General features: G+C 53.0%; 1 protein-coding gene across 1 annotated transcript in view; it reads left to right on the top strand.

The window, feature by feature from the left end:
• The window catches only part of FAM222A (family with sequence similarity 222 member A), a 53,998-nt gene extending 28,953 nt beyond the window's left edge, over positions 1 to 25,045 (top strand). The window contains exon 2 of the mRNA XM_065418058.1: positions 23,802 to 25,045. Coding sequence (XP_065274130.1) covers positions 23,802 to 25,045 — 1,244 coding nt within the window. The remainder of the gene's footprint in view (positions 1 to 23,801) is intronic.
• Positions 25,046 to 26,379: the final 1,334 nt, after the last annotated feature.

A 26,379-nucleotide genomic window follows, 5' to 3' on the forward strand; every position in this document is an offset into this window, starting at 1 on the left:
GAGGAGCTGAACAATCGATCCTAGGAAAGATTGTCCTGTGGTTAGGGCAGTGGACTCGCACTCCACAGTCCTTGGCTCTGCCATAGATTCCCTATGTGACCTTGGCAAGCCCCTTAATCTGTCAGTGCCTCAGTTCCCCTTTGTCCAGCATCTTTCTTTGGAGTATAAACTCTCCAGAGCAGGGTCTGCCTCTGCCTAGGTGTTGTCTCAGCCCCCACCACAGGAGCCTGGGCTAGGTTGGGACTTCTAGGAAACGACCATAATGCAAGTGGCAACTGATAGTCCTGATTGGGCAGAATGTGTCGCACTGATACCCTGCTGCTCCTCCACAGGGCATTAGGGTTTTATCCTGCAGCCTGTCACCATGGTATCGGAGCTCCTTCCGTGCAGAATCAATAGCAACAGTGTAGTCTCCGGTGGGCTTCCCAGAGGGTGACTCTCCCCTTTCCAGGGTCAGAACTCTGGTTTTGTGCTTGCTTGGTGGGCTGGTTTCAGTAAACCAGGGTGCTGGGAGGGCCTGGGAAAACCAACGGGGTTTTGCCAAGGCGGGTGTTTAGGTAGACGAGGGTGTTCATATTGGGGGTGGGGGTGGTTCTTGCTAGGGTGGAAAAGCTTTTCCAAAGAGGCCGGTTTTGCAGCATTTCCTAAAGACCGACAGACGCTGGATCTGCCCAGTCTCCTCTGGGCGTTTGTTCTGTAGCTGGATCCCTTCAATAGAGAATGCCTTGGCCTCCGCTCTCACGCACCTCGCCGTGGGCTTGGTGAGCTGCACTAGCTCTGCCGATCGCATTGGTTACTTTATATATATAAAAGCCACATTTATAGATGCAGGAAGCGGGGACTGGTTCAGGGCCCAGGTAGCGTATAACTGTCTATAGCTTTGCCTCCTGTAGTATTATAAAGATTTACCCCAAAGATTACGATTTCATTTGTCGCAAAATATTTTCGCGCGTTAGATGTATGAAAATAAGATTTGTCCCATCTTATCGGCAGAGGGGCGACGAAATCAGAGCGGGGAGGAACGTCTTTTCATAGGCCAGGAGCTAATCTCTCCGTTTCCTAGCAGGCAACGTGCATTTTACTCGCCTAGTGTTAACTGTTTGAATGCTGGATGTTCCAGGTGTGTCCTAGTAGAACGCATCTGCTGTGCTGCTTGTGCCTTTGTGTCTGCCTAGAACACACCTGCTAAGCTGCTGAAAGTTCAGGTCCCCCTAGGCAGAGAGTACCTGTTGGATGTACCCCGAATATTCGACAGCCCACTAGACTAGTGCTGGAATGCTTACCTGCTGTGCACCTGAATGTTCAGGTATGTTCGGATGTTCCATTGAAATCCATGCCTGCCCATCCCTGGTGGTGGGGAAATGGGGCTCTGGAAGGGACGTTCCTGGGTAGCCCATGGGTATCGCCACTCTGGGCTGTGGAGTGCAGAGAGAATGATGAGACCTTTGATTTTCAGCTACACACACGCTCCCCATATGTACTCAGGTTGGATTCTGGCTGGCCAATGCCGTTAGTTGCATGTATTCTCTGGGTGCTTGTGCCCTGTAGAGCCATCCATGCTCTGGCCCTTGCCTCGTTCTTGCCACAGTTGGCTGGCACATCAGGCTGAGTGCTCTCTCTCCTGCATAGGTTCTCTCTCAGGCCTAGGCCTGTCCCTGACTGGATTTCAACTCTGCAGCAACCCCCTGGAGCAGGAGCCCTTCCCAAGCTCCAAGCCGTCCCTAGAGAGCTGAGCCAAAGAGCTGCAAATGGAAGTAACCGGACCCCGGAGACCAGACAAAAGCAACGTCTAGGCCTTGGGGCCGTTTTCTAGCCAAGCTGCTGTTTAAATTTACTGCCTCCAGTCCCGTAAAGTTCCAGTTCAAATGCTGACGTCCTCCCCTGAGCGCAGAAGCCCCTGATTCCTGGTATACGGGGCCAGGACCCTCCAATTTATGACTTCCTCCCTTCTATAAGCGATTCTCCAAGGGCAGTACCGACACCCACACGTGCCTACCTGAGCTCCCCAGCAGCCTGACCTGGGGGGTGGGGGCGGGTGAACTAGCCCAGCCTCAGAGCGGCTGTTATCTTTTCCATCTCGCTCAGCTGAGGACGGGAACCAGCTCTCGGAGGCTTGTGGCTTGTCGTATCCTTTCTATGTATCGGTGCCAGCGAGCCCAGCGTCCGCTGCATACAGCGTCTGTGACTTCGTGGCCCACATTTAAAGCCATACATTGGCTCTGTCCTCGCCCTCGCCTGGATGCTGGGGATCTTCCTCCCCACGGGGGGGGGGTCCGAGGCCCTCGGGACGCGCTCCCCTTTTCTGGGAGGCAAACGGAGACGATCCCAGGCTAGGTCGGGGCGGCTGGAGCCTGCTGCCGTCTCACTTCATTACAGATGCTAGTTTGATCCTGCAGCTGTTTGAAATGAGCAGAGACCAATTGTCAGAGCCCAGATGCTGCTGTTCCTTTCCTGTCACTAAGCTCCTTGGGGGTTGAATTGTTTGACTGACTGACAGCTGAGCAGCCCGGACAGGTCTGTTATTTCAGTTGAGGCCTAGGCCCTGTGGGCCTGCAATTTAGGTCTCTGTTATTAACCCTGCCTTGTTCTCCACTTTGTAACTGCCTTCCCGCATTTCAAAGTGTACAGTGAAAATCAGGGTTAATTAGGGGCCTGGCAGCTGGGCTTTTCCAGGGTCTATTGTGTCTCTGAGCATAACCGGAACTGTGTTTGCCATGCTGCCGGGTTTAATTGGTAACTGTTGTGAGTTTGGGCTGGCTGGCTCCTGCATTATACAAGCTCAGGTATTGTCAGCCTTCCAATTAGCGCTGGGTTCTTCTTCCCCCTCAGGAAGGGTGTTTTTGTTTAGCACATCATGCTCCCCCCACCCCCCATGCAATAAATTATTACAAACATCTCTGCTTAGGGCTGGGAACCATAGGGCTCAAATGCACCTCTCGTCCGGGAGCATGTGGCTCATCTGGGTTAGCGTCACAGCCAGAATTTGGTCAATCTGGCCACAGAATGAGCGTGTTAATTATTCATTTAGTCATCCCTCAGATCTGAGGGTTTGCCCTCCGGGGAGGGTGGTGGTGTGTTTGGGGGGTTGCCCCAATACTCTTTATAGTTTCTTAATGAACTAAACGCCCCCCCCCCCCAACCCCTGCCCCTAAAAGGTGGTAATGCTTCATCCCTCCTGTTTGTATTGCAGTGGTGGAGACCCCTGCAGTGCTAGGCACTGTTCGTACACACAGCAAGAGACAGTCCCAGCCCCGAAGAGCTCACAGTCTAACTAGACAAGGCACACACAGGGTAGGAGGAAGGAATATCAGCTTGTGTTGCTAGTTCTTGCTATATTTGATTTCTTTAAAGCCCTAGCTCCTGACGTCATGTTGTTCCTTACGTTTCTAGCTCTCACGGTTGTGGAGAAAAGTTTGAAAACATGACCCCCGAGGTTCAGAACCACAACTAAAAGGCCCCAAATTGATTTTAAAATCTCCTGCTTTTTAAGCCCGTATCATGATTTTTTTCTGCCTTGACTTATGATTTTTTTGAATGCTCAGGATTGGCAGCACTACAGCGTGCAAGCGTAAGATGGGGAACTGAGGCACAAAGCGTTAAAATAACTTGACCAACGTTAACTCGTATAATTTATCTTTGAAGGTTTGCACATGTACCAGCTCCGTGCACTGCTATTAAGAGAACCTGTCCCAGGGCAGAGCCTGGGGGAGAACAGAGAACCCTGGGTGGTTATTGGTAACTTTAAACATTATTGAATTGTTTTGGGAGGCTTTCACAGCTTGCAAACCATCTGGGCTTTTTAAGGAAGCTTTTGCCGATTGCCCTCTCGGATTAAAGAGCCAGGTCCTGTCTCCTGTCCCCTGGTCCGACGTAATGTGGCCTCTTTGCCGCCTCAGATCAGTGCCCTTTCTCTGTAGGGCTTCAGCCTTCAGCAGGGGGCTGGGATAGCTCTACGCTCTAGGGGAGCTTGTCTGAAAAGTCCTCATTGCGTTTCTGGGCTCGGTATCTGCCTGTGGCTACCAACTGTTACTTGCCATCCGAGCCAGACATTTTGAAATGACTGCACTGCTCAGAACAGAATCGGGTTGAGGTGCCCCCAATCCATAAACTAAGATTTATTTTATATTGCAATATTCTTGGGTCTGGAGTTAAATCTGTATCTTGAACTGTTTGGTGGCCAATTTGCTAAAGTAAAAAGTTGTTTAGCTGGAGGCGTAATCTTATAAGCCTATGCTGCCTATTATAATGGCTTCTCATTTCTGCCTAGCTTTCCAATAATGCTTTGAGCAGAAGCTTGCAGTAATATAAAAAGCCATAGGATTATTACTGCAGGCAATGCATTTTCCATTTACAGTAATAAAATACTGAAGAAACAAAACAATTTAAAATTCCAATAAAATTCAAAACAAATCTTTGGCTGCTGAGCAGATTCAATTATTTAGCTGATATTGAGTGCGGCCTAGAAAAATAGAACAGGTCAGGGGAGGAGGGGAGAAATCCAAAGCTGCTTCTTCGGCATTGTTATCCACTCTAAAACAAGCCGGGGGGGGGGGGGGGAGAGAGATTACCCAGAGAGCCAGAGTGTTGTAGGGAGGAAGCCATTGTTGATGTGAGTCAATGGAGGCCAGGAAATGCGTTTTATAAGGTTGCCAATCCTCTCAGATTGGCCGGGAATCTCCTGGAATCAGCCTTGATCTCTCGGAGGCTACTGAAACAATCCGAGAGATTTTAATAGGCTATTAAAAGTCCGGTTGGCAGAGCAGCGGGGCTAAGGTAGGCTCCCTGCAGCTCCCAGAAGTGGCCGGCAAGTCCCTCTGGCTCCTAGGGGCGACCAGGGGGTCTCGGCGCGCTGCCCCTGCCCCAAGCGCCGACTCCACAGCTCCCATTGGCCGGGAACCAATGGGATCTGTGGGCGCGGTGCCTGCAGGCCGCCTGGCCACCCCTGAGCCTAGAAGCCGGACATATCCAGGAGCCGCCTGAGATAAGTGCCACCTGGCCGGAGCCCGCACCCCTAACTCCCTCCCACACCCTAACTCCCTCCCAGAGCCCGCACCCAAACCCCTGCCCCAGCTGTGAGCCCCCTCCTGCACCCAAACTTCCTCCCAGAGCCCACACCCCCTCCTGCACCCCACCCTCCTACCCCAGGCTCAGCCCAGAGCCCCCTCCCACACTCCAAACCCCTCGGCCCTACCCCCCAGCCCAGAGCCTGCACCCCCACCCCCTGCCCCAGTCTGGTGAGGGTGGGGGAGAGCAAGCGACAGATGGAGGGGGGATGGAATGAGCGGGGGTGGGGCCTTAGAGAAGGGACAGGGTGGGGTGGGGCCTCAGGGAAGCGGCGGGGCAGGGGGGCGGAGCAAGGGTGTTTGGGTTTGTGCGATTAGACAATTGGCAAGCCTAACCTTCAGTCCGGGACTGTTCTGGTCCTGCCCTTCCCCATACCGCTCCGCTGCTGTCCCTCAATCCTGACCCACAGCCCTCCCTCAGTCATGGTACCTTTGTTGCATGTCAGGACTGAGGTTCAGATAGCCCAGAGGCCAGGGCCTGCAGCAGCCCAGTCCTGACCCGCTTTTGAGTCGTACTGAATTGTGCACTGGTTTAGTTTGATTCACACGTGCCCTTTAGGGACCTGCACAGAATTGTCCAAGCTGTTTCAGAGCCTCGCTTAAGGCAGAATTTGAACCCAGTGCTGCAGATAGGATGGACCGTTGAGGGCTCCTTCTCACAGACCAATGAGCCACTCCCCTTGATGAGCCAATAATTGGATACACTGAGCTATAAAACAGAAGGGCAGTAACCACTTCCACTGCCCTTTATTTGTTCATCTCATCCCAGGGCTCCATCCCTGCACTTACACAGGCTGCTGTCAGGGTATTACAAACTAACACACTTGGGAGATAGCATGGCAGGAGACGGTGGTAGGACAGAGACCCCAAGGAAAGCTACGGAAGTGATGGATGGATTGCATCAAAGAAGATCCTAAGCAGGAGGACATGAGTGCCGCCTCAGACAGATGAAGATGGCGGATGCTTGCACAACGAACCGACCCCAGTTGAGGGGATAAAGGGGAAGAAAAAGAAGACTCCACTTGAGAGGGTGAAACTGGAGTCTGTTTTACCCCAGAAACTTTAATTTTTCCCTCTTCTTATGAACGCTAGTTTATTATTGCAGAGTTGTACATGAGCACTGTTCTGTTAGGTCATTAAACTTAAGATTGTATTGTATTTGCAAACTATTCCGATGCCAAGGAAAGATAGGAAGAATCGATAGAGGCCAGTATGGCTCCATCAGGCGCTCTTTAATGACCTCAAAATTGCAAAGGACTCTTACAAAACGTGGACAGATTGCTAAGGAGGAATACAAAAGAACAGCACAAGCAGGTAGGGACAAAACCAGAAAGGCTAAGGCACAAAATGAGTTATGCCTAGCAAGGGACATAAAAGGCAGTAAGACGAGGTTCTTTAACTGCAAGAGAAAGACCAAGATAAATGTAGAACCTCTACTTACCAGGGAAGGAGACCTAATAACTGATGACATCAAGGAAGCTGAGGTGTTCAATGCCTGTTTTGCTTCAGTCTTCATTTAAAAAGTTAGATCGTGACCAGATACTCAACACAATTAATATGAACAACAAAGGGAAAGGAACACAAGCCAAAATAGGGAAAGAACAGGTTAAAGAATATTTAGATACGTTAGGAGTATTTAAGTCTCCTGGACCTGATGAATTTCATCTTCGCTTCAGTTGGTTCCTTAAATATCCTACCTCGGAACCTTTAGCAATGATCATTGAGAACGCCTGGAGGTGGGTGAGGTCCTAGAGGACTGGAGAAGGGCAAACATGTCTTTGGAAAGGGAAGCAAAAGGACCCAGGGAATGATAGACTGGTCAGCTTAACTTCCATACCTGCCACGATATTGGAACAAATTATTAAGTAATCAATTTGTAAGCACCTAGAGGATAATGGGGTTATAAGGAATTGCCAGCAAGGATTTGTCAAGAACAAATCACACCAAACCAACCTAATTTCTTTCTTTGACAGGGTTACTGGCCTGGCGGCTAGGGGGAATCAGTCGGCATGCCGTACCTTGATTTTAGTATGGCTTTTGACATTCTCATAAGCAAACTAGGGAAATGTGCTCTAGGTGAAATTACTGTAAGGTGGGTGCACAACTGGCTGAAAGACCGTTCTCAAAGAGCAATTATCAGTGGTTCACTGTCAAAATGAGAGGGCATATCTGAGGTGGTCCCGCAGGGGTCAGTCCTGGTTCCTGTACTAGTCAATATTTTCATTAATGACCTGGGTAATAGAATGGAGAATATGCTTATAAAATTTGCAGATGACACCAACCTGGGAGGGGTTGCAAGCACTTTGGAGGACAGGATTAGAATTCAAAATGACCTCAATGAATTGGTCTGAATTTAATAAGATGAAATTCAGTAAATACAAGTGCAAAGTGCTTCATTTAGGAAGGAAAAACCAAGTGCACCACTACACAATGGGGATTAACTAACTGGCTAGGTGGTAATACTGCTGAAAAGGATGTGGAGGTTATAGTGGATCACAAATTGAATGAGTCAATGTGATGCAGTTGCAAAAAAGGCTAATATCATTCTGGGGAATATTAACAGGAGTGTCATATGTAAGACCTGGAAGGTAACTGTCCCGCTCTCCTTGGCACTTGTCCCGTTCTGGGGGCCACACTTAAAAAAGATACCGAGAGAGTCCAGAGGGGAGCAACAAAAATGATGAAAGGTTTCGAAACCCTGACCTGCGAGGGAAGGTTAAACAAACTGGGCCTGGTTAGTCTTGAGAAAAGACGACTGGGCGGGGACCTGAGAATAGTCTTCAAATATGTTCAGGGCTGTTCTAAAGAGGGCTGTGATCAGTTGTTCTCCATGTCCACTGAAGGGAGGACCGACCTAATGAGCTTAATCTGCAGCAAGGGAGATTGAGGTTAGATGATAGGAAAAGCTTTCTAACTGTAAGGTTAGTTAATCTCTGGAATCCACATCATTGGAAGTTTTTAAAAACATGTCCGGCAAACACCTGTCAGGGTTGCTTTAGGTTTTCTTGATCCTGCCTCAGCATAGAGGGCTGGACTTGATGACCTCTCGAGGTCCCTTCCAGCCCTACATTTCTATGATTAATGAGCACTGGTTTGTTGTTGTAGGGTTGCTCTTGGGAGCTGGATTTCTGGCATTGTTTTGTTCGAGGAGAAAGAGCTTTAAGTGATTTGTTTTGCAAAGCTAGCCTTGCCCACAAACGCGCATATACACACACACACACACGCACACATAGGGTTCACTCACACACACACACACACACACACACACACACACACACACGGAGCCGGAACGACATGGGTTCTGCAGACTGATATAAGAAGGGAGGTCCGATTTGGGGCCTTTCCGGTGCTGATCGTGATCTGAGGCAGACGCTGCCATTCGATTGTGTAGTTCAAGAAATTTGCAGTATCTTCTCTTCCCCCTACAAGTGCCGATGTCAAAATGTGACACAAGACACAGATAGATATTGGGCCAAGCTTATACCCAGCCTTGTTTGAATTTTCATGCGCTGACTTTCTCTCTATCTCGGTGAATTTAGTGCTGGTGAAAGCCAGGGGCTGCTGGTACTGTCTGCAGCCAGGCCTACTACGCGGAGATTGTGCTTTCATGACACTGCTGGAGCTCCAGGATGCCCGCCTTGCAGTCAGTGGCGTTACCCTGGATTGACAGCAGTGTAGCTGACGGAGGATCTAGCCCTGCGGTGCATTGTTCCATGACAGATTAACTTTTAAACAGAACAGATTCTCTGTCTTCCCTGCTGACCTGGCCCCATAAGGAAACCTAGTTTGTGGCATATTCTGTGAGCTGAGATGGGGGCTTACTGTAATGTCTTTGACAGTTCAAGTTTCAGAGGAGGGGAAGAAATGCTGGCGACCGGCTGAGTGTCAGGCAAGCTGTCTGTACGTGACGGGTGATGGCGGTGATTTGGGAGAGTTTGCATCTCACAGTAATTACAGCCCGTTAGAAAGCAGTAATTATTCCAGAGAGGGGGAGCCGCTTACCAGTGGAGCGCAAGAACGCGCCAGGAACCTCTTGGAAATTGGTAGCTCTGTAATTTTCCCAGTGGGGGTTTGGTGCGTCACCCTGATATGTGACAACACACTGAATTTGTGACTTGTCATAGCCAACCCAGCTGGTGTGTAGAAGGTGACAAAGTAGGGCTCTTTCTTCTCTCCTTAAATGAGCTTTTAGTGAAGCCTTTTTGTGCCTTCCAGGACACCATCCTTATGTGCCTTGAAAGCCTTTCCTTGCTTCCTCTGTATATTGTGTTCTCCTTATCCTTTTTACTTTTCTATGAAGTGCTTCTGGGGGGCAGCTGCAGGTGCCCGGCTGCAGAGAGAAGCCAATGCCATGCTGGTGCCAGGAGCCTGCTGTAATCTCTCCGCCCTGCATGGGACCTGCAGCCCCTCCTCTCGGGACTCCCATTCACGGTCCTTCCTGACGCCTCTTTGTGCTTCCTGGCACCGCGAGGAAGGCCCTGCCTTCGCATCCTTGTGAGCGCTGTGCAGGGCTCCTCCCTGACGGACACCCGGGCCAAGCCTCCGGCAGTGCTCACATGCTCATTTCCTCTGTATCCCTCGAGCCCAGGTGTGTCACTGAGCCCATGTGGAGCCGCAGAGTGGTGCCTGCAGCGGGGCTCTGCAGCATCCACCTGCTGCATGACAGCTCCCCTGTCATCCTTTGCCCCTGAGAACTGCTGTTCCCTTGCTGCATGCTCTGCCGCCTTTGTGGGGAGAGACTTGGGGCTTGTCCGCATGGGAACATGCACTGGTCTAATTATGCCACAGGGGTTCTGCCGGCAGAATGCCCCCGTGGACGCTGTTCTCCAGAGAGCCACACGGGAATTGTGCTGTTCCAACGAGAGTGGGATAGCTGTGCTGGTAAATTTGCCTGCTTTGACTCTGCGTGAGGCAGGGATAGCAGCAAACTTCAGCTGCCCCAACACCCCCCTTCCCCCCCCAATCCAGGCTGAGATCCAAAGGGTTCTGCCCCCACCGAGTCTGTCTGCTCCCTGGCAGCCCACCCAAGGAAGCGCTTCTCTCTGAGCCGTCTCCCTGCAGGGCGGCCCCGTTCTGAGAGCTCTGCGGCAGACACCCTCATGCTTTTGCTCCTGCCTCCTTTAAATTAGCAAATTCCCTTTGGCTCTGGGGTCCGTCCACCAAGCACCACGGCAGAGTCGTGCAGCCAGGGAAAACCCTCGATCTCTTATAACTGGCCTCGCTGCCGGGTCGTAAGGAGCGTGGAGATGCCTGGGCTTGTGGCAAGCCTCCGTCGGTGCGTCACTCAGAGGCACCGTCTCAATCCTTCCTCCCGTGAGATGGATGGCGCTTTCCGGTGGAATGGAGTATTTTTCTCCCTCACTCCATGGACCAGTTTCATTAGGGATTCTGCAAGTGTCACCAGCTAATTAGTGGCATGTTAATTGAGTATTCACAATGCTGCCACCTCCAAGGACAGCGGTGCCGGCTTGAAGGGGAATGCAGATGTGTGTCTTTCATCCCGCCTGTCTGTTGGGAGGATTACAGCGGCTACAGGATGCCCAGCTCAGCTTGGCAGTGGCTCGGCAGGGGATTTGGGCCACCCAAGAGACCCCCGCATTCAAGTTGGCCAGTTGGAAAGTTCTGGCCTGGACATTGGTCACTGGTGGGCCCAGCTCTGTGCTTGTTAAAAGGGCCCTGCCCACCCAATAATGGGCACTGCAGGGGTGCCTGCAGGCATACGCACTGCCAGGCCTGTGATAGCCAGATGTGGCGTTGCCCATCTGCGCCAGCGGGAGCATGGGTAGGCAAATTCACGAAAACGAGGCCCTTTGCATCATGACCACGTGTTAGGAATCGAGCCCCAAGCAGCTGTTGAGTTAGTGCCCAGAATGTCACCTCCACTCTTGGAAGAGGCCCGGGGGCCTTGGCTCTGTTGTCTTCGTGCTGCGGTTGCCGTCCTGGGCTAGCAGCCTGGCGCAGCCTCCTGCACTCCGTGAGGAGAACCTGGTGTGGGGAAGATTGACTGAGCCAGACCCTCAAGCAAATCATGCAGGGCTCCCAGACCGGATGAAATGCATCCAGCGCTTCTCCCAGGCCAGGTGCAGTCTTTAGAACTGGATTAAAGTGCGTGGGGGTTGGGGGATTCCTTGTTTGCAGCTGGGAGCCTGTGTTCTCAGTCACATCCTCGCCTAAAATCAGCCCTGATGACCAAGTGGCCCCTGCTGGGTTACCTACATCGTCCCCCGGCACACACCCTTTTCCTTGTGTCTGTGAGACTGAGCTACGGTAGCACTCGTTTTTTGGTTTTTGCTCGACCGGCAGCACTCAGCTTTTTTTTTGCCTCTCGCTCCCCCCCCCCCCCCCCTCCGTGTCCCGTTATTTTCTTCATCTCATCTGGTCACCCTAGAGCCACACCCCAGCCATGGACCACCTCTGCTGTAAAGCCTCCAGCCTGAGGGCATTGGGTCAGCGAGAGCTCCCCTCCCAGCCGCGGCGCCGGCTGGATGGCACGCTCGCATTCAGCGTGCTCAAGCAGTGACTGATCTTGCCTTCCTGCTTGATGTAATGGTGATTTCAAACGAAATACTCCCTAAAGCCCGGGGACTAGACCCTGCACACACAACCGGCTCCTCCCGAGCCCCGGAACCATTCTATTTTTTAAAAACAGTAATACGAATAGTCTCCTTTCTAAAGTCTAGGTGTAAAGAACAGGGGCGGGGCGGGACTGATAAGATTGGGGGGTGAGGGGAGCTCGTTAGAACTCGCTCCTGTAAAAGCTCCTGCTCTTCCTGGCCTGGCGATTGCAGCCGGACGGCCTTGGCACCTTCTGTAAAGCAGAGATCCGGCTCCCTCTGGCCTGCATTGCTCTTCAGCTCCCCGGCCCAGCAAAGCAGCTTCTTGCCAGAGCAGACTGGCCTCCCTGCAGCCAGCAGGGCGCTGGAGCTGGCTGGGCGCAGGAGCGTTGGAATTCGCCAGTTTCTTGCCGGAGCGCAGCTGGAAAGGCCGATGGAGTGTGGCTTTTCTCAGGCAGATCCAGAGCAGAGGCTGCCATGCGTTGTCTGTGTCACATGGTTTTGAATCCATTACTGTGGCACTGGAGACAGCCCTTCCCTGCCTGGCACTCCGCCGCCACGCCGGGAGGGCAGATCTCACAGGGCCACGTGGACATAGTGTGGAGTGGGAGCTGCCTGGTAGCAGCATCCTCATGAGGGTTACCTGCTAAAATGGGATCAGAGTGGAGCGCATGTTCCTATCAGGACACGGAGGGAAGGGATGAAATTTCACATGAAATTTCAAATATATTATTTGTTTATTACAATAATCACTTGGGACCAACTCCGAACAGGGTGCCATTGTGGTGAGTGCTTTGCGTACGAAGTGTGCACAGTATAAATAGACTGGACAGGCCAGGGGAGAGGAGCATGGTGGAACATGCAAGCAGAGGGACCAGTGTGAGGGCAGCAAATGGCAGTTTGTAGCCACCAATTTTTATGTCTTGGGTGGGTTTTTTGGTGATGGAGACACATGAGGGTGCGGGGCAGGGGGAAAGGTTAGATTTTTAGGCCTTTGAGTATTCCGCATGGTTTTACTTTGATTTCTCTTTGTACACTTTTAATAGGAAGTCTTTGGAGTTGGGCCCTGGCTGAAACATGTCCACAGCCGCCTGGATGGTCATTGTCAGCAGATAGCTTTAAACAAACATTGTCTATATACACAAAACTTGGGGGGGGGGGTGAGGAGGAAGTGTGTGTGTGTGTGTGTGTGTATATATATGTTAAGCGTATATATAATATACATTTGTATGTATGTGTATATGTATTGCATATTTCACATACACACACCCACACACACGGTATATTATATATTTGTGTGTGTATATATGATATACTTATGTGTGTATATACATATTATATATAATACTACACGCACAAAGAACTATGTTAAAAAATGAAGGTTGCAAAGTCAAGCACTCAGAAGCTAGGAAGTGCCATAATTAAGGTTGCCTTTGTCACCTTAATTTAGCCCTCTTGTGCATACGTGTTATGATAGTCTTTAATTATATGATCACATACTATTTTTCCACATGACCCCTGACTCATTCAGTGCACAAGATGGATAGCGCACACTTAATTCATTATTTTGTTTTCTCCTCATTGTTCTTATAATGGGAATTGCCAGGCTACCTTACTAGGCGGTGCTACCAGCCCCGCTACAACAGTGTGTGTGTGTGTGTGTGTGTTTTCCTCTCCTGTGCTAGTGCTGAAGGCCTAAGCTCTGGACATTTAAAAAATCACCCCTTTTGCTATGTATTGTTTTCCTTTGCAATTCCTTTCCCTTAGCCACAGAGACCAGACTGGTCTCTCCTGCAGGTGGCATGCTGTTGTGGCATTCGTGGCACTGCCGGGATGTTTAAATGTAAAGGAAGAAACATGCTCCCACCAACAATCTTACGCAGCCTTGTGAAAACTTTCCCATTCCTGTCCAGTGAAATTCACCCTTGTGCTAAAGACCAGCATGAGACCTCTCTGGGACAAGTAGAACTTAAGTGATGCCTCAGCCTCATGCCAATCCTCAGCACGGGTGAATTTCACCCATTCAGCTTTGTTCAAACCTTCTGTCTTGAGAGGGGACGTGCCTGCTTGGCTCCCTTGCCGGGTGTGTTTAGCAAGGCAGGCCAGCTGCAGCTGGTCATTTTCCCGAGCAAGGGTGCTGGCAGGAAGGCTAGAGTCCTTCTTTCCCTTGAGACTGAGCAGGGCTAGGATCGGCTGCATTGAATCGCATAGCGGCAGGGGCAGAATGTGTCCCTTCTTGTTGCTGTCTGAATACGAGCCACTGGTGTTTGGAGCTTAAATCTCCAATGGAGAGATGTCAAACTGTCGGTAATATTCATCCCACGTAGGAGCAGCCCTCGATTCTCCCCAGCCCAATCCCAGTTTAGCTCGGCTCCCCCACTCTCTTGATTTGGAATCGGGTTGCTGCACATGTTCTGCTGGAAGGCATCCACTGATCCGGAGTGTCTTTCTCATCTCTCCCAGCAGCTACATTTAATCCTGCTCGAAGGGCCTGATTTTAATTGCCTTAATAGATTCGTTAATAACAATGTCTATTTAAGACACCTGTAAAAAGCCCATAACATTAACTTAATGGGAGAAATGGCCAGTGATCTCTTCCATTCTGCCTTTTGAATTACCGATACAGGCGCTTAATGGAAGAACAATGAACAGGCAAGGAAATCGGCCGTCCTGTTGGGTGTGCGCATGTGGGTCTGCACACAGCTGGCTTTACGCTAAGGGTCTAGGGGTCAGGGCATGTGCCCTCCACGTGTGACACAGACCAAGCGTCTAATGGCACAAAGAGCAGAGGACACACTGCTGCCATCCCTCTGCACACAACTCACTTCCCCGCGGAGGTGCCGAGGGAATTCCAGGACAGGGCGGGCAGCATAGGACCCAACCACCGATTGTATGGTTGACTTCAAGAGCGGGACGTGTCTTTTTGCAAGCAAGCGATCAGCCAAGGGAGGCCAAACTGCAGCCCGTCCAACATGGCAGACAGCAGATAGTCAGCAGAGTGTGGCCCCTTAACAACGCCTGCAATCCCAGGGACTCTGGTGAGGATGCACAGCATGGGAGGTGGTGCGAAGTGCAGCCCAGGGTGCATACATTGGAGCAAACAGCTGCCTTCCTCTTACGTACAGAGGGGCATTTTGCGGAAGATCTCAGCGTGCCCTGCCACGCAACCGTCGGGCCCGAACCTGACCCTGTTGATGTCAACGGTAATAATCCAAGAAATTTGAATATGAATCCAAGCAATCTCCGTATTCTGGGACCTGTAGTCTCTGCAGGACCTATCACCTCCCACCTCCACCACCATCTAAGATGGACTCTTTGCACGGGAGTATTTCTCACTACGAGACAGCTAGAGGAGAAAACCCATGTCTTTGCAGGGGGACCCAGATGCTGATTAGGTGGCCACAGAGTTTTATGTATCCGAGGGGTAGCCGTGTTAGTCTGGATCTGTAAAAAAGCGACAGAGTCGTGTGGCACCTTATAGACTAACAGAACTATTGGAGCATGCGTCTGACGAAGTGGGTATTCACCCATGAAAGCTTATGCTCCAATACGTCTGTTAGTCTATAAGGTGCCACGAGACTTTGTCGCTTTTTACAGAGTTTTATGTGTTTCGCAGCAGTGAGACGCCAGTGGCAGGATTTTAGCTGACTTGAAGGGTTCATTTTGCTATGGATTTAAGCAGGGGTCAGCCGGTGCGTGGAGTCCAGCATTCCTTCAACTCTCTCATGCCAGGGAGCTCTCCATTTCAGAGAGTCGTAGGGTTAGAAGAGTCCGCAAAGGTCATCCAGTCTAAACCATCCACCCTGCCAAGATGCAGGATTTGTTGGGTCTAAACCATCCAAGACAGATGGCTCCAGCCTCCTTTTGAAAACCTCCAGTGTAGGAACTTCAACCTCCCAAGGCAGGCTGTTCCATTGGCTACTGTTCTCCCCACAGGAAGCTTTTTCTGAGATTTAATCTCAATCTGCTATGCTGTGGTTGGAAGCCATTGGAGCAACTCCACCGGCTGAACAGTGGGTGAGATTCCTCTGCTTGTTACCCACAGTCTCTTCCTAGCGCCAGGCTCTCTGCGGGTTCTGATCAATATAAAAGGGGGCTTTCGCCAGTCGCTGGAATACTAATCGTCTGTCGTTTCCGCCTGGCAGAGGGGTGGCTGACCACAGAATTTCAGATTGTCTGGATAGGCGCTAATTAGCTAAAATTAAAGGTGACGTTTAATATAATGGTGAATTCTGAGCAGTTTACAATTAACGTGGGTTTTGCACAGTGAGTTTATTCGGTAATTACTGTTCTCCCGCAAGCAGGGAGCGGGTGGCTGGAGGGTTGGTTTAGATCCTGGGTGGTATTTATGTGGCGTGTGTAATTCATACTCACTCCCTGGAGCTTGCTTCGTGGCACTTCACTTGGTCCGATCTGTCGTTTCTGCTGCACCAGCTCCGTTTGGAGCTTCTCCTCCATCGCTCATGGACTCTTGCAAAAAGATAGAAGCCTTCCACACACAGCTTAACAGCCTTCCCCCCCCCCCCCCCGGATATGGGGTACTCCTCTACGTGCCCTGGACTGATGGGTGTTAACAAGATAAATCAGCTCTGTTTTATTTTGGGAGGCAGGGGGGCTGGGCGTCAGGCAGCCTTTGGGACCAAACGATCTATCCCAGGACCTCCGGCGGGAATCTAGCTATCCAGGCCTTGCCCTCTGACCTCAGCGATTGACCTTCCCTAAGGCAGCAATCTGTATATCACGACAGTAGCTCTCTAAGTGCAGTAGCGCTGCAAAGATGGGCTCACAAGCGGAGAGTTTAGAGCGCTGTCCTAATTCTTTTCCCAGTGCTATCAGCCTCTCAGCTCCCCCCAGTGTCCTTTGGCCACACAGCAGCAGGGGCCGCTCCTCTGTCCTGCATTGCTGGGCATACCTTGTGGCACAGGGAGAGTTCTTGCATGAAGGGCCTGTTTATGAGCCCACCTCCGTTATCCACCCATGGAGGTGAGGGTGCGCCCGTCCCAGCCCCTAGTGAAGGTTGGGAAGGTCATATACTTCCCTCCCTCATCCACTGGGTTAAAGGGGAAGGGGCCTTTCCACTCGTTAGCCAGCTCACTTTTCCCACACCTGCCGGCGGGCCCCACTGCTGCTAGAGCAGCCGTTCCTTTTTGGGAACTGAGCCGCGAGGACACTTCCCAGTCATGTGGAACGATTTCCCCATCTTCATAAAGTATGTGTGAAATGCTTATACGATGTCTTTTTCCATGCCATTACTTCTCCTGGAATTGAGTGTGTGCAATTGCATTTCGAGCCCAATGCATACTCTACTCCGCTCTGCCTGCCCCACATAGCCAGAACCCCAGTGGCTTGACTCTCTCCTGTGATTTGGATAGTCCAGAGGAGCCATTACAGTGCTGCACAGGGAACTGGTTTCTAGCGCCTTCATTATATGCTGGTGTGCTCATTCAAAAAAGGACCCCCCGTGGCTTTAAAAAAAAGGGTTTCTCAGCATGCTCTGAAAACAGATTTTGTGAAACCATGTCCTCCTGGCTAATGTCTCTATTAGGCGGGATTGCTGTTCCCCTTCCACAAAACTGCTCGTCCTCATTTTTAAGAGTATTGTAATAGTCCTTTGCTCTGCAGTTTGTACAATTACCAGTGACAGTTAAAGGAAAACCGCGGCCTGGAGCAGGCGACACGGCCCAGTGCCCTGCGTGCTGGGACGGGACGACAGGCAGACAATGTGTGTGTTATCATTGAAAAGCAAGGTCCTGTCTTGGCATTTCTGAGCTGGTTCCTGGCGGCGGCCAGGCTGTTAGTGACATCAGAGCGGTGATGGCTGACCCGCCCAGAACCTCGACACCAGCCGTGGGCCTGCCTCTGCACCCCTTGCACCTGCAAAAGCGTGTTGGAAATCTCACAGAGCTGTGTTTCCTGAGACCTTGTGGCCCTTCTGGTTCTGAAGAGAAACTCAGAATTGGGGGGGAAGAGTTTTGTGTTTTGAGGCTTTCAGAAAGGTGCACTTTGAGTTTGACTCCAAGGTTTCCTGGAGGGTGGGTCTGTGGCCCCTACTAACCCTGTGTCCAGCCTGCTTCCTGCCAGACCCTAGACCCTGGTCTGCTCACCGTGGGATGCTGGGACGGTTAGATGGGACATCAGAACTCTTAGGCTGGGCTTTGAACTCAATCTCTCATTTCTATTGTTAACCCAGCGCTGCAGCAGGTGGGAAGCTGGCAATGACCCCCCTGGGCTCCTGGGGTGTCACCTGCCCCCAGCAACCGCGGCCACTTTGAAACGTCTAAATAACAGACGTGTTGTGTCTGCTACATCTCCTGGTTAATTCCTGGGAGAAGGGGCTGCGGGACCTTTCAGACTGCCAGTGGCCTGAGCCATGTGCATTAGGTGCGGGGGCCCCGGAAGGCTTGCATTGCCCGTGTGACGTGTTGGAGATCTCAGCAGCTCACAGGTTTGCTTCGGTGTCTTCCTCTTTCGCCCACTGATGGCACTGACCCTCCTCTGCCGGTCTCTGCGCCCCACCTGGAGTCATTGGAACACGAGCGTGAAGCTGCTGGTAATGGTGATTTGAGTCTTCTGGCAACCCCCAGGGAAGCTCCTGCTGGCTTTGAAATCCGCCTTTGCTCGTGGAAGACTGGTAGATGGCTGCCCTGCTCTAGGCGGGCCCCAGACGATTCTCCATGCAGCGAGAATTGAGTGGTCACATTCAGGCTCGGTGTAAGCTAGTGCCGCTGGGGTGTGAATATGGCCCCTGGGTCTCCAGAATACGAGTATTGTGTATTTAGATTAGATTAGCACCCCGGGGCGCTCTACGTGCGCACGGTGAGAGCCAGCCCTGCCCCCGGGAGCTCACCAGCCTGATTGAGTAGACAATACCGGGAGGGGAGGGGAGGGGAGGGGAAAGAGGCGCTTTGTCTGACTTGCTCAAGGTCACCCGGCAGAGCCAGGTCTCCGTACTCCCAGCCCAGTGCCCTCTTCTCTAGACCGCACTGCCTCTCCTAAAACAAACCCTGAGGAATCGAAGAGCTCCACCTGGGGCTGAAACAGCCTTTGCACCTCCTGGCGGCTCTGAAAGACCTCAGTGTAAACGTGCTAATGGTGAAGGGGAGCAGCTGGACATCCCTGCAGGGCCAGCCCCCTTGCGTGCACTTCAGCATGGCCCCCCAGCATACTCCCCCTGACCCGAGGGTGACGACAAAGGAGTTCAGTCTCCAGGGTCCATTCAGTCCTTGACCCCTCTGCTGAAATAGACCAAAAACCTTTGAGATCCCACGGTGGCTTGTGTGACATTGACATCGGTTCCTCTAGGGGCAGGTCTAACTGAGACCCCCTCCTGGTCTCCACCTGGCCATCACATGGTAGTGAGGTGGGGTCTCATTCAGCCACTACCAACCTGGGTCAGCTTCAAGGGGAGTAAAGACTCAGCATGTACCCTGTAGAGCATGGTGCGTCCTGACAGGAGTCGGGAATCTGCTCCAGAGCCTGGTAATTCTCAGCCGGATGCCCGAGAGGAAACTTCCCTTTCGCAATATGAGGGTGAAAAAGCTTGCACCAAGGCTGGAGGTTGCTGGTTTTGTAACTCACTCCGAGGTCAGCGCTGTGGTTGGATGACCCTTGTGTCTCTCAGGAGAAGGCCGGCAGCTACCTAAGCCTGAAAGGGTTTCGTTTATGAATGACTCAGTAGCAACCATCATTTTCTGCCTTCTTGTGTGTGTGGAGATTTTAAACACCTAATTTATTCCATCTATTAGATAGATTTTGTAGATTTAATCATTTTCACAGTTGGTGGCTCATTGGATACTCAAGATAAACTCCAAATGAAAGTATAATGGGTAGGACAAATGAGTTTTCACACCAGAATGGCAGAAACTTGCTTGGGAAAGAGTTTGAGAGGAACAAAAATATATACATAGATAATTTTTTTTCCTGCAGTGGCTTTTGCTGACTATAGTAGGTTACCACAGTTAATTTCACCAGTTTTGTTCATCTGTAAAATTGCATAAAAGTGACATTTTTGTGCTCATTATAGGAAGTGCTGATTTATAGCTAGTAAATGGAATGCTTTTCCATTTTTGGTGAGGTTCTCGTAGCAGCGCAAAGCACCCATGAAATTGCTTGTATAATGTAGTTTAAATCCAATCTCAGAGAAAGATCCCCCCGTTGGGTAAAGTGACATTTCCATTCTCCACACTGAGTTTATTTTAGGCCACTTAGAAGTGACTTTATAAGAGAAAGGGGGCAGGTTTGCGATGTAACCTCATTTCTGCCGGGCTGAGGTCCAAAGAGCACTCGCTGGGGATTGCTTGCGAGACACTCCCTGGAGCCTGCCACTGGGCGGAGGGTTCATGCAAGTTTTTCTAAAATTGACCCAGAAGAACTTTCGAGTGAGGAGCCCCAAATTGTCCAAGAAGAAGAGACGACTGAGAAATGATCAGGCAGTAAGACGAGCCGAAGCGAGCGCAGTGGGCGACAGGCAATGCGTTCCCGAATAACTGAATAAAACCTCACTAGTCAGGCGCAGTGGGGGACTGCCAGGGGACAGGAGAGAGGCCCAGGCATGAATATGTGCAATTAACATGCAGGAATGGAAACCGCTGCCTCCCCAGTCCCATGGAACCTCATTCATCTGCCTGTCGTGGGCGGTTCTGCTGCGCCGAGCATGCTGGGATCTAGAGGCCAGATGCAGCTGGGGCTTGTTCCCCCAGCACGCTATCATTTACCGTTCCCCGGTTACGTCCCTGTGGGCCACTTGTATTTCCTCTGGACTCCAAATTCTGCCCTGGTGCGGAGGCTGCAGCTCTACCCAAGCCAATGCTGAGCCAGGAAGATGGCGATAGGGAAGTACAGGGCGAAGCCCCCAGCTGCTGGCGTGGGAAATTCGGGCTGTGCGTGTCTTCTCCCTGTAGAGGTGGGAGCCTTTGCTGCTGGGGTGCTGCTATTGGCAGGGGCCATCGGACCCCCCAAAACACAAGGCCCCGAGTGGTCGGTTGGTTGGGGATGGGGGTCAGGGACCCTGTTAATCTGAGGCCTCTGTCCTGGGCAGCCTTGCTAGATGCGGGGCAGCCCCGGGGGTCACAGTGCGTTCTCTTTCCCATGCGGGGAGCAACAAGGGCCCCTGCTGTGGGCCCGAGGCCTGTTCACCATCCCGCGCTCAGTTCAGATGCGGCTTCTCCCTGTGGAGCGCACCGTCGCGTTTCCAGCTGCTGGTGGCTTGGAAGCTGCCAGGCTGGCTGATGGCACACCTGCGGCTGGGTCACCCATGCCAAAGAGGTGCTCCTGGCTGAGGGCCAGCAGCCTGAACAAGGCCCCAGTGCAGCGGAATGGCTGCGGGTAGCCATGGCCCCCAACCTGCAGCCCAGAGGAACGACCGCTCCCAGTGTGCAGTGCCCCATTTATATCTGGCGGCTGCATGGCCTGTCACAAGATTATGGCATCTGGGGGCTGCGTTAGGCCACTCCTGAGCCACTCCGGGTAGGGTGAGGCAAGGAGCCTAGTGAATGCAGCTGAGTCTGGGGCGAGGAGGCTTGTGGAGGTACCTGCCTTTACTTCCCCTCTGCTGCTGACTGAGCAGCAGGTGGGCACCGCATGGCAGCAGGCTGTGCCGTTCCGGAGCTCTCTGTTATCACCCCACTGCCGCACCTCCCCTTAGCCTCCTCCCAGCCCAGCCGCCCGAGAAGGACACGGCTTCCTTTGGGGTTTCACTCAATCAAGAGCCTGATGAGGAGACCCCCCGGCCCCCAGCACCAGGCCCAGAGCTCTTTGGAAAAGCAGTCGGCTCCGAGATTGAGAGAATTTCTTTTTGTTTCTCTCCAAAGCAGCTTCCCCTTAATGCTCTCGCTACGGAGCCGGCCCCAAAGAGCCAGTTCAGAGGGGCCAGCGGTGCCCCGTCAGCCTAGAGCTGCTCACACGTGTTCGGCCTATTTGCCACATGACTGGCTTAATGGCTGTAATCTTGTCTTCCCCGGCTTTATGGCCCGAGCCCGTGGATGGCAGATAACAGATCCCTGATCAAATTGCAGCTTTGCCTTGTTAACTTACTTTAAAAATGTCCATTTTCCCATTTGGAGTCATCTCTTCCGCGCCGGGAAGGAGGAGGGAGGAGCTGCTGGCTCTGGGGGCTGCATAGTGCCGGGCTGGTTCTGGGTCCCCGGGCCGCCCCTCTGCTGTGGGGGGGAGGGGATTGCTGCCCACTCCCACGCTCTGCACTTGTAGCTCCTGCATTGCTGGGCTGGCAGGACCTAAGCCCAGCTCAGGTGGCTCCATGACAGAGGCATTCCCCCTGGGCGGGAACTCGGCACCTGAATCTGCTCTCGCATCTCCTGCCTGAGCGTGACCCATGCTGTAGAGATGCCACTGGGGCAGGGGGGCCTCTGGGGGCATGTGGGTGGGGAGAAGGGGGTGAGATGTTGGACGTTTGGGGGTGGGCAGGTGAGTCTATATAAAGGGTGGGATTGTGGGGGATGATGTGGGGCTGTTAATGTATGAACGTGTGTCTCTGTGGAGAGGGGTCTGTGCGCTGTGTGTGCAAGGATTAATGTGTGCATGTGTGTGTCGGGAAGTGTAGGTGTGGCTGTTGCTGTGTGCGTGCAACTTACTGTGTACACGTGGCAGAGGGGATGTGTGCACGCACATTGCAGGGGGGTGGGGTATGTGCATCTGGCAGGTTGTGTGTGTGTGTGCACATTGCAGGGGGATTTTGTGTGTATGCACCCACGTGGTGGGTGTGTGAATATGATGGTTTGTGCATGCATGTGGCAGGGGGGTTGTGTGTGCGCGTGCGCATGTGGTGAGGTGTGTGAATGTGGCAGGTGTGTGTGTGTGTGCGCGCCCATGTGGCGGTGGGTGTGTGCGTGCGCACACATTGCGGGGGGGGTTGTGTGTGTGTGTGTGTGTGTGTGCATGTGGTGAGGTGTGTGAATGTGGCAGGGGTGTGGGTGTGTGCATGTGGTGAGGTGTGTGAATGTGGCAGGGGTGTAGGGGTGTGGGTGTGTGCATGTGGTGAGGTGTGTGAATGTGGCAGGGGTGTGGGTGTGTGCATGTGGTGAGGTGTGTGAATGTGGCAGGGGTGTGGGTGTGTGCGCCCATGTGGCAGTGGGTGCGTGCGCACACGTTGCGGGGGCGTTGTGTGTGAATGTGGCAGGTGTGTGTATGTGTGGGTGTGTGCGCCCATGTGGCGGTGGGTGTGTGCGCACACGTTGCGGGGGGGTTGTGGGTGTGTGGGTGTGTGCATGTGGCCGGGTGTGTGTATGTGCACGCACATTGCAGGGAGGGGGTGTGTGCGCGCATGCGCCATGTGGCGGGGGAGGGTGCGCGTGTGTGGAGAGGCGAGGGCTCTCTCCGAGGTGCCCTGGGCTCAGTGCTGATGCTCCCTCTAGCAGCTTGGACGGTTTGGGTGCCCCGGAAATTATTCGGCGCCCCCCGTTCCTGACCATGCAGAGCGAGCGGTTCCCGCTGCAGCAGCGGCGTGGTCAAGCTCTGGAGCCCTGAGCACAAGCCTGGTGCAGAGGCCGGGCACGTTCTGGCAGCTCCTCCGGATTTCATTCTGTAAACGAACAACGCCGTACTTCTCGTAACGTGCTCCGTGGGGAGCAGGCGGCAGCGCACCGGGAGCGTGGTAAACGGGATGGGTGGCGGCTCTCCAGCCACGCTTGGTGATGGGGAGTAACTGCAGGGGGCTGGGTGGTCCAGCCGGTGCCAGCAGCCGACACTTACCGGACGTGGGGAGGAGGCTAGCTGGCCGCATTGCCGAGGGTTGTGCCTGCAGGAGGCTGGCATGGCATTTTCCCATGGGTACCGATGGCAGAATGAGCCCCGTCGGTCGGTATGTTTAACAGCAGGATGCCGAAATGAAGGGTTCCCTTGTCAGTACTTCTGCCTGCTCTCTGGCTCCCAAACCGTTTTCCAAACACCAATTAACGAGGCACCTCGCAGCCCCTGTGAGACCCGGCGGTAGGTCCTCGTTTCACAGGGGGCCCACTGGTGGGGGAAGTGACTTGCCCGGGGAGCCAAAAGTAGGAGTAGGATGAGGCTGGTCCCTGGCTCTAGCCCTGTCCCTGAGCTGGGAATGGAACCCAGGAGTTCTAGCTGCCGGTGCCTTGCGCCAGCCACTGCTGCCGGTGCCTCTGGGCACGTGCGGTTTAGTGCCGTTCCTGGCCGAGTCTAATGCTCTGCCCTCATTTGTGTCTCGTAGGTGAAACGGCGGCCTCCATGCATTCCCCACGCTACCCCAGCCCAGCCGAACTGGACGCCTATGCACAGAAAGTCGCCAACAACCCCCTAACCATCAAGATCTTTCCCACCAACATCAGGGTCCCCCAGCACAAGCACCTTAACCGGACGGTCAATGGGTACGACACGACAGGGCAGCGCTACAGCCCCTACCCCGTGCATTCCAGCGGCTACCAGGGCCTCCTGGCCATCGTAAAGGCCTCGAGCAAAAGCATCGTGAAGAACTCAGAGGGCAAGCGGACTAAGATGTCTCCAGCGCAGGTGGCCATTGCCCCCTACCCAGTGTCAAGCACTTTAGCGCCAGGCCCCTCGTGCGCCGGGCACTTGAATTATCACAGTACTCAGAAGCAGCTCGAGGCGCCGGTCCCCCCAAACGTGACCGTAGCTACGTCCGTGATCCCGCTCGCAGGCCGGAACCTGGCCCTGCAGCAGTCCAACTTGCCCTCTATCCAGAGCATCATCTACCAGATCAATCAGCAGTGCCAGGCCCAGGGCTCCCAGCAGGCCTGCCAAGGGGTGGTGGTGACCGACCCCAGCCCAGCTAAGCACGGCGCGGCCAGTGGCTTTGCTAGCATGGCGACGGCGGGTGCTGCCGTGGCCTATGCCGGTGCCGTCCTGCCCGACTGCCGCAAAGGGGCTGAACTCGCCATAAGCTCCAACCCGGCCATGACCGTCGGCCCCAAGGCCGGCATCTACCCGGACAGCATGGATTACCTTATCTGGCAGCAGAAACAGCAGCAGCTCCGAATGTACAGTGGGGGCAGCGGAGGGGGGGGTGCCGTCAGCAAGTCCCCAGAGACGTGTGCGGGGGTCTCGCGCCCCTACACCCTGACGGGCGCAGTGGAGAAGGTGAGCTCCTCCCCTTTGAACTGCGTGGCCATGCACGGCAACTTCTCGGTGGGCCAGTATTTTGCCCCCCCTTGGAACAGCATCTTGGTCACCCCCAACAGCGACTGTTACAACCCCCAGGAGCTCGCCAACGGGCACCGCGAGCTCGGCGTGCCCCCCTCCGACGGCCTGTCCAGCAAAACGCTCTGCAATACCTCCATCCTCAGCAGCAGCCTCCAGTCGCTGGAGTATCTCATCAATGACATCCACCCGCCATGCATCAAAGAGCAGATGTTGGGCAAGGGCTACGAGACAGTGTCTGTGCCAAGACTCTTGGACCATCAACACGCCCACATTCGCCTGCCCGTCTACAGATAAGAGCCTGGCGCTGCTTTCCAAACAAAGGGCCATGGTGGGAACTTGACTGGCATCCATTCTCCTCTCCGGCACCGCCAGGGTCTGTGGCGAAACAAAGCGAGGGCTCGGGGGGAGGGGGGGTTTGTTCACGAAAGGGGCTGGGGGGCCCCAAAGACGCTGGAATTAATTGGGGTCGTTGAACTGGATACACCTGAAACCCGCTGGAAGCCACGGACGAAGGAATGCTTGTTTCTAGAGCTCTGAAATGGTCATTTCATTTCCACGAATGTGAACAGGGAATCGCTACAAGTTGCTGCTATCCAGGGAGAGAAGGTTTCGTTCTGTGTGTGTGCGTGTGTGTGTGCGCGCGTGTGCGAGTGCGTGTCTGTGTGCGTGTGCCAGGCGAATCTGCATGTGGGAGAACCCCCAATTCTCTCCTGCGCTGAGTCCCTAGGAGAGTTTTAAGTAAAAGAAGAGCTCCAACCCCCCGATAATTCCATGCCATTGCAGCTTGCTCATGACCAGAAAGAGCTAATGCCTAATTTCTAGTTGAAGTCCATAACTTGCACTGCTTTGAGTAAAGCTAATAATTGGGGACAGTCTGGAGGCTATTTAAGAAAAAGAAAAACACTTGAAAACTTGAACAGATTTTTTTTTTAGTTAAATATACTGTACATTTATGTGTTGGCTGCTACAGAGTCTCTTCCTCCGCTCCCTCCCCCGCCCACCCCCATTGCTTGGGCCTAGTCTGTTACTTTCATTAAACCATACGTTTTTGATGCTTTCTCAGTGAAAAGGTTTCATTGCCCAGTTGCCCACACGGTGGGGGGAGAGCCACATCAAGCTAAGGAGCCAGGGACCTGGGTGAGCAAAAAGGGCACCAAGTTAAGGATATTTTACCCTCCTCATTGTTCTTGCAGTTTTCCAAGCATTTCCCTAGCCCCTGTGGTAAAGAGAGAGTCTGAGAGGGCAGAAGCAAAATGTGACTTATCTCGGACAGATCCGAGGCAGGACCCCTGTTCTAATTTGTAAAAGAATCCACACCCGCTTCACAAACGCACCCTCACCCCATCCCAACTAGAAGAGCTTGTGATCTCCCTCCACCGCTCTCAAACCAGCTGATCATCCGCTAATCCGGCTGGGCACAAACGTAAATCTAACTGAGCACCCGGCAAAGCAATTTCTTTTTTATTATCCGGAGATGAATGGGGAGCCATTCTGGTGTCTCCAGGCTCTGGGAGTCTGCTCAGAGGAGTGGTCCGTCTCCCCTCCCGCATCCCCACCCTCTCCCCAGGTCCCGTCACAGGAACATTCTGAATTCTAAGATTTCCAAGGTTGTTTTTTTTTCTTTACTG

The sequence above is a fragment of the Emys orbicularis genome, chromosome 16 (assembly GCF_028017835.1).
Source record: "Emys orbicularis isolate rEmyOrb1 chromosome 16, rEmyOrb1.hap1, whole genome shotgun sequence".
Classification (NCBI taxonomy): Eukaryota; Metazoa; Chordata; order Testudines; family Emydidae; genus Emys; species Emys orbicularis.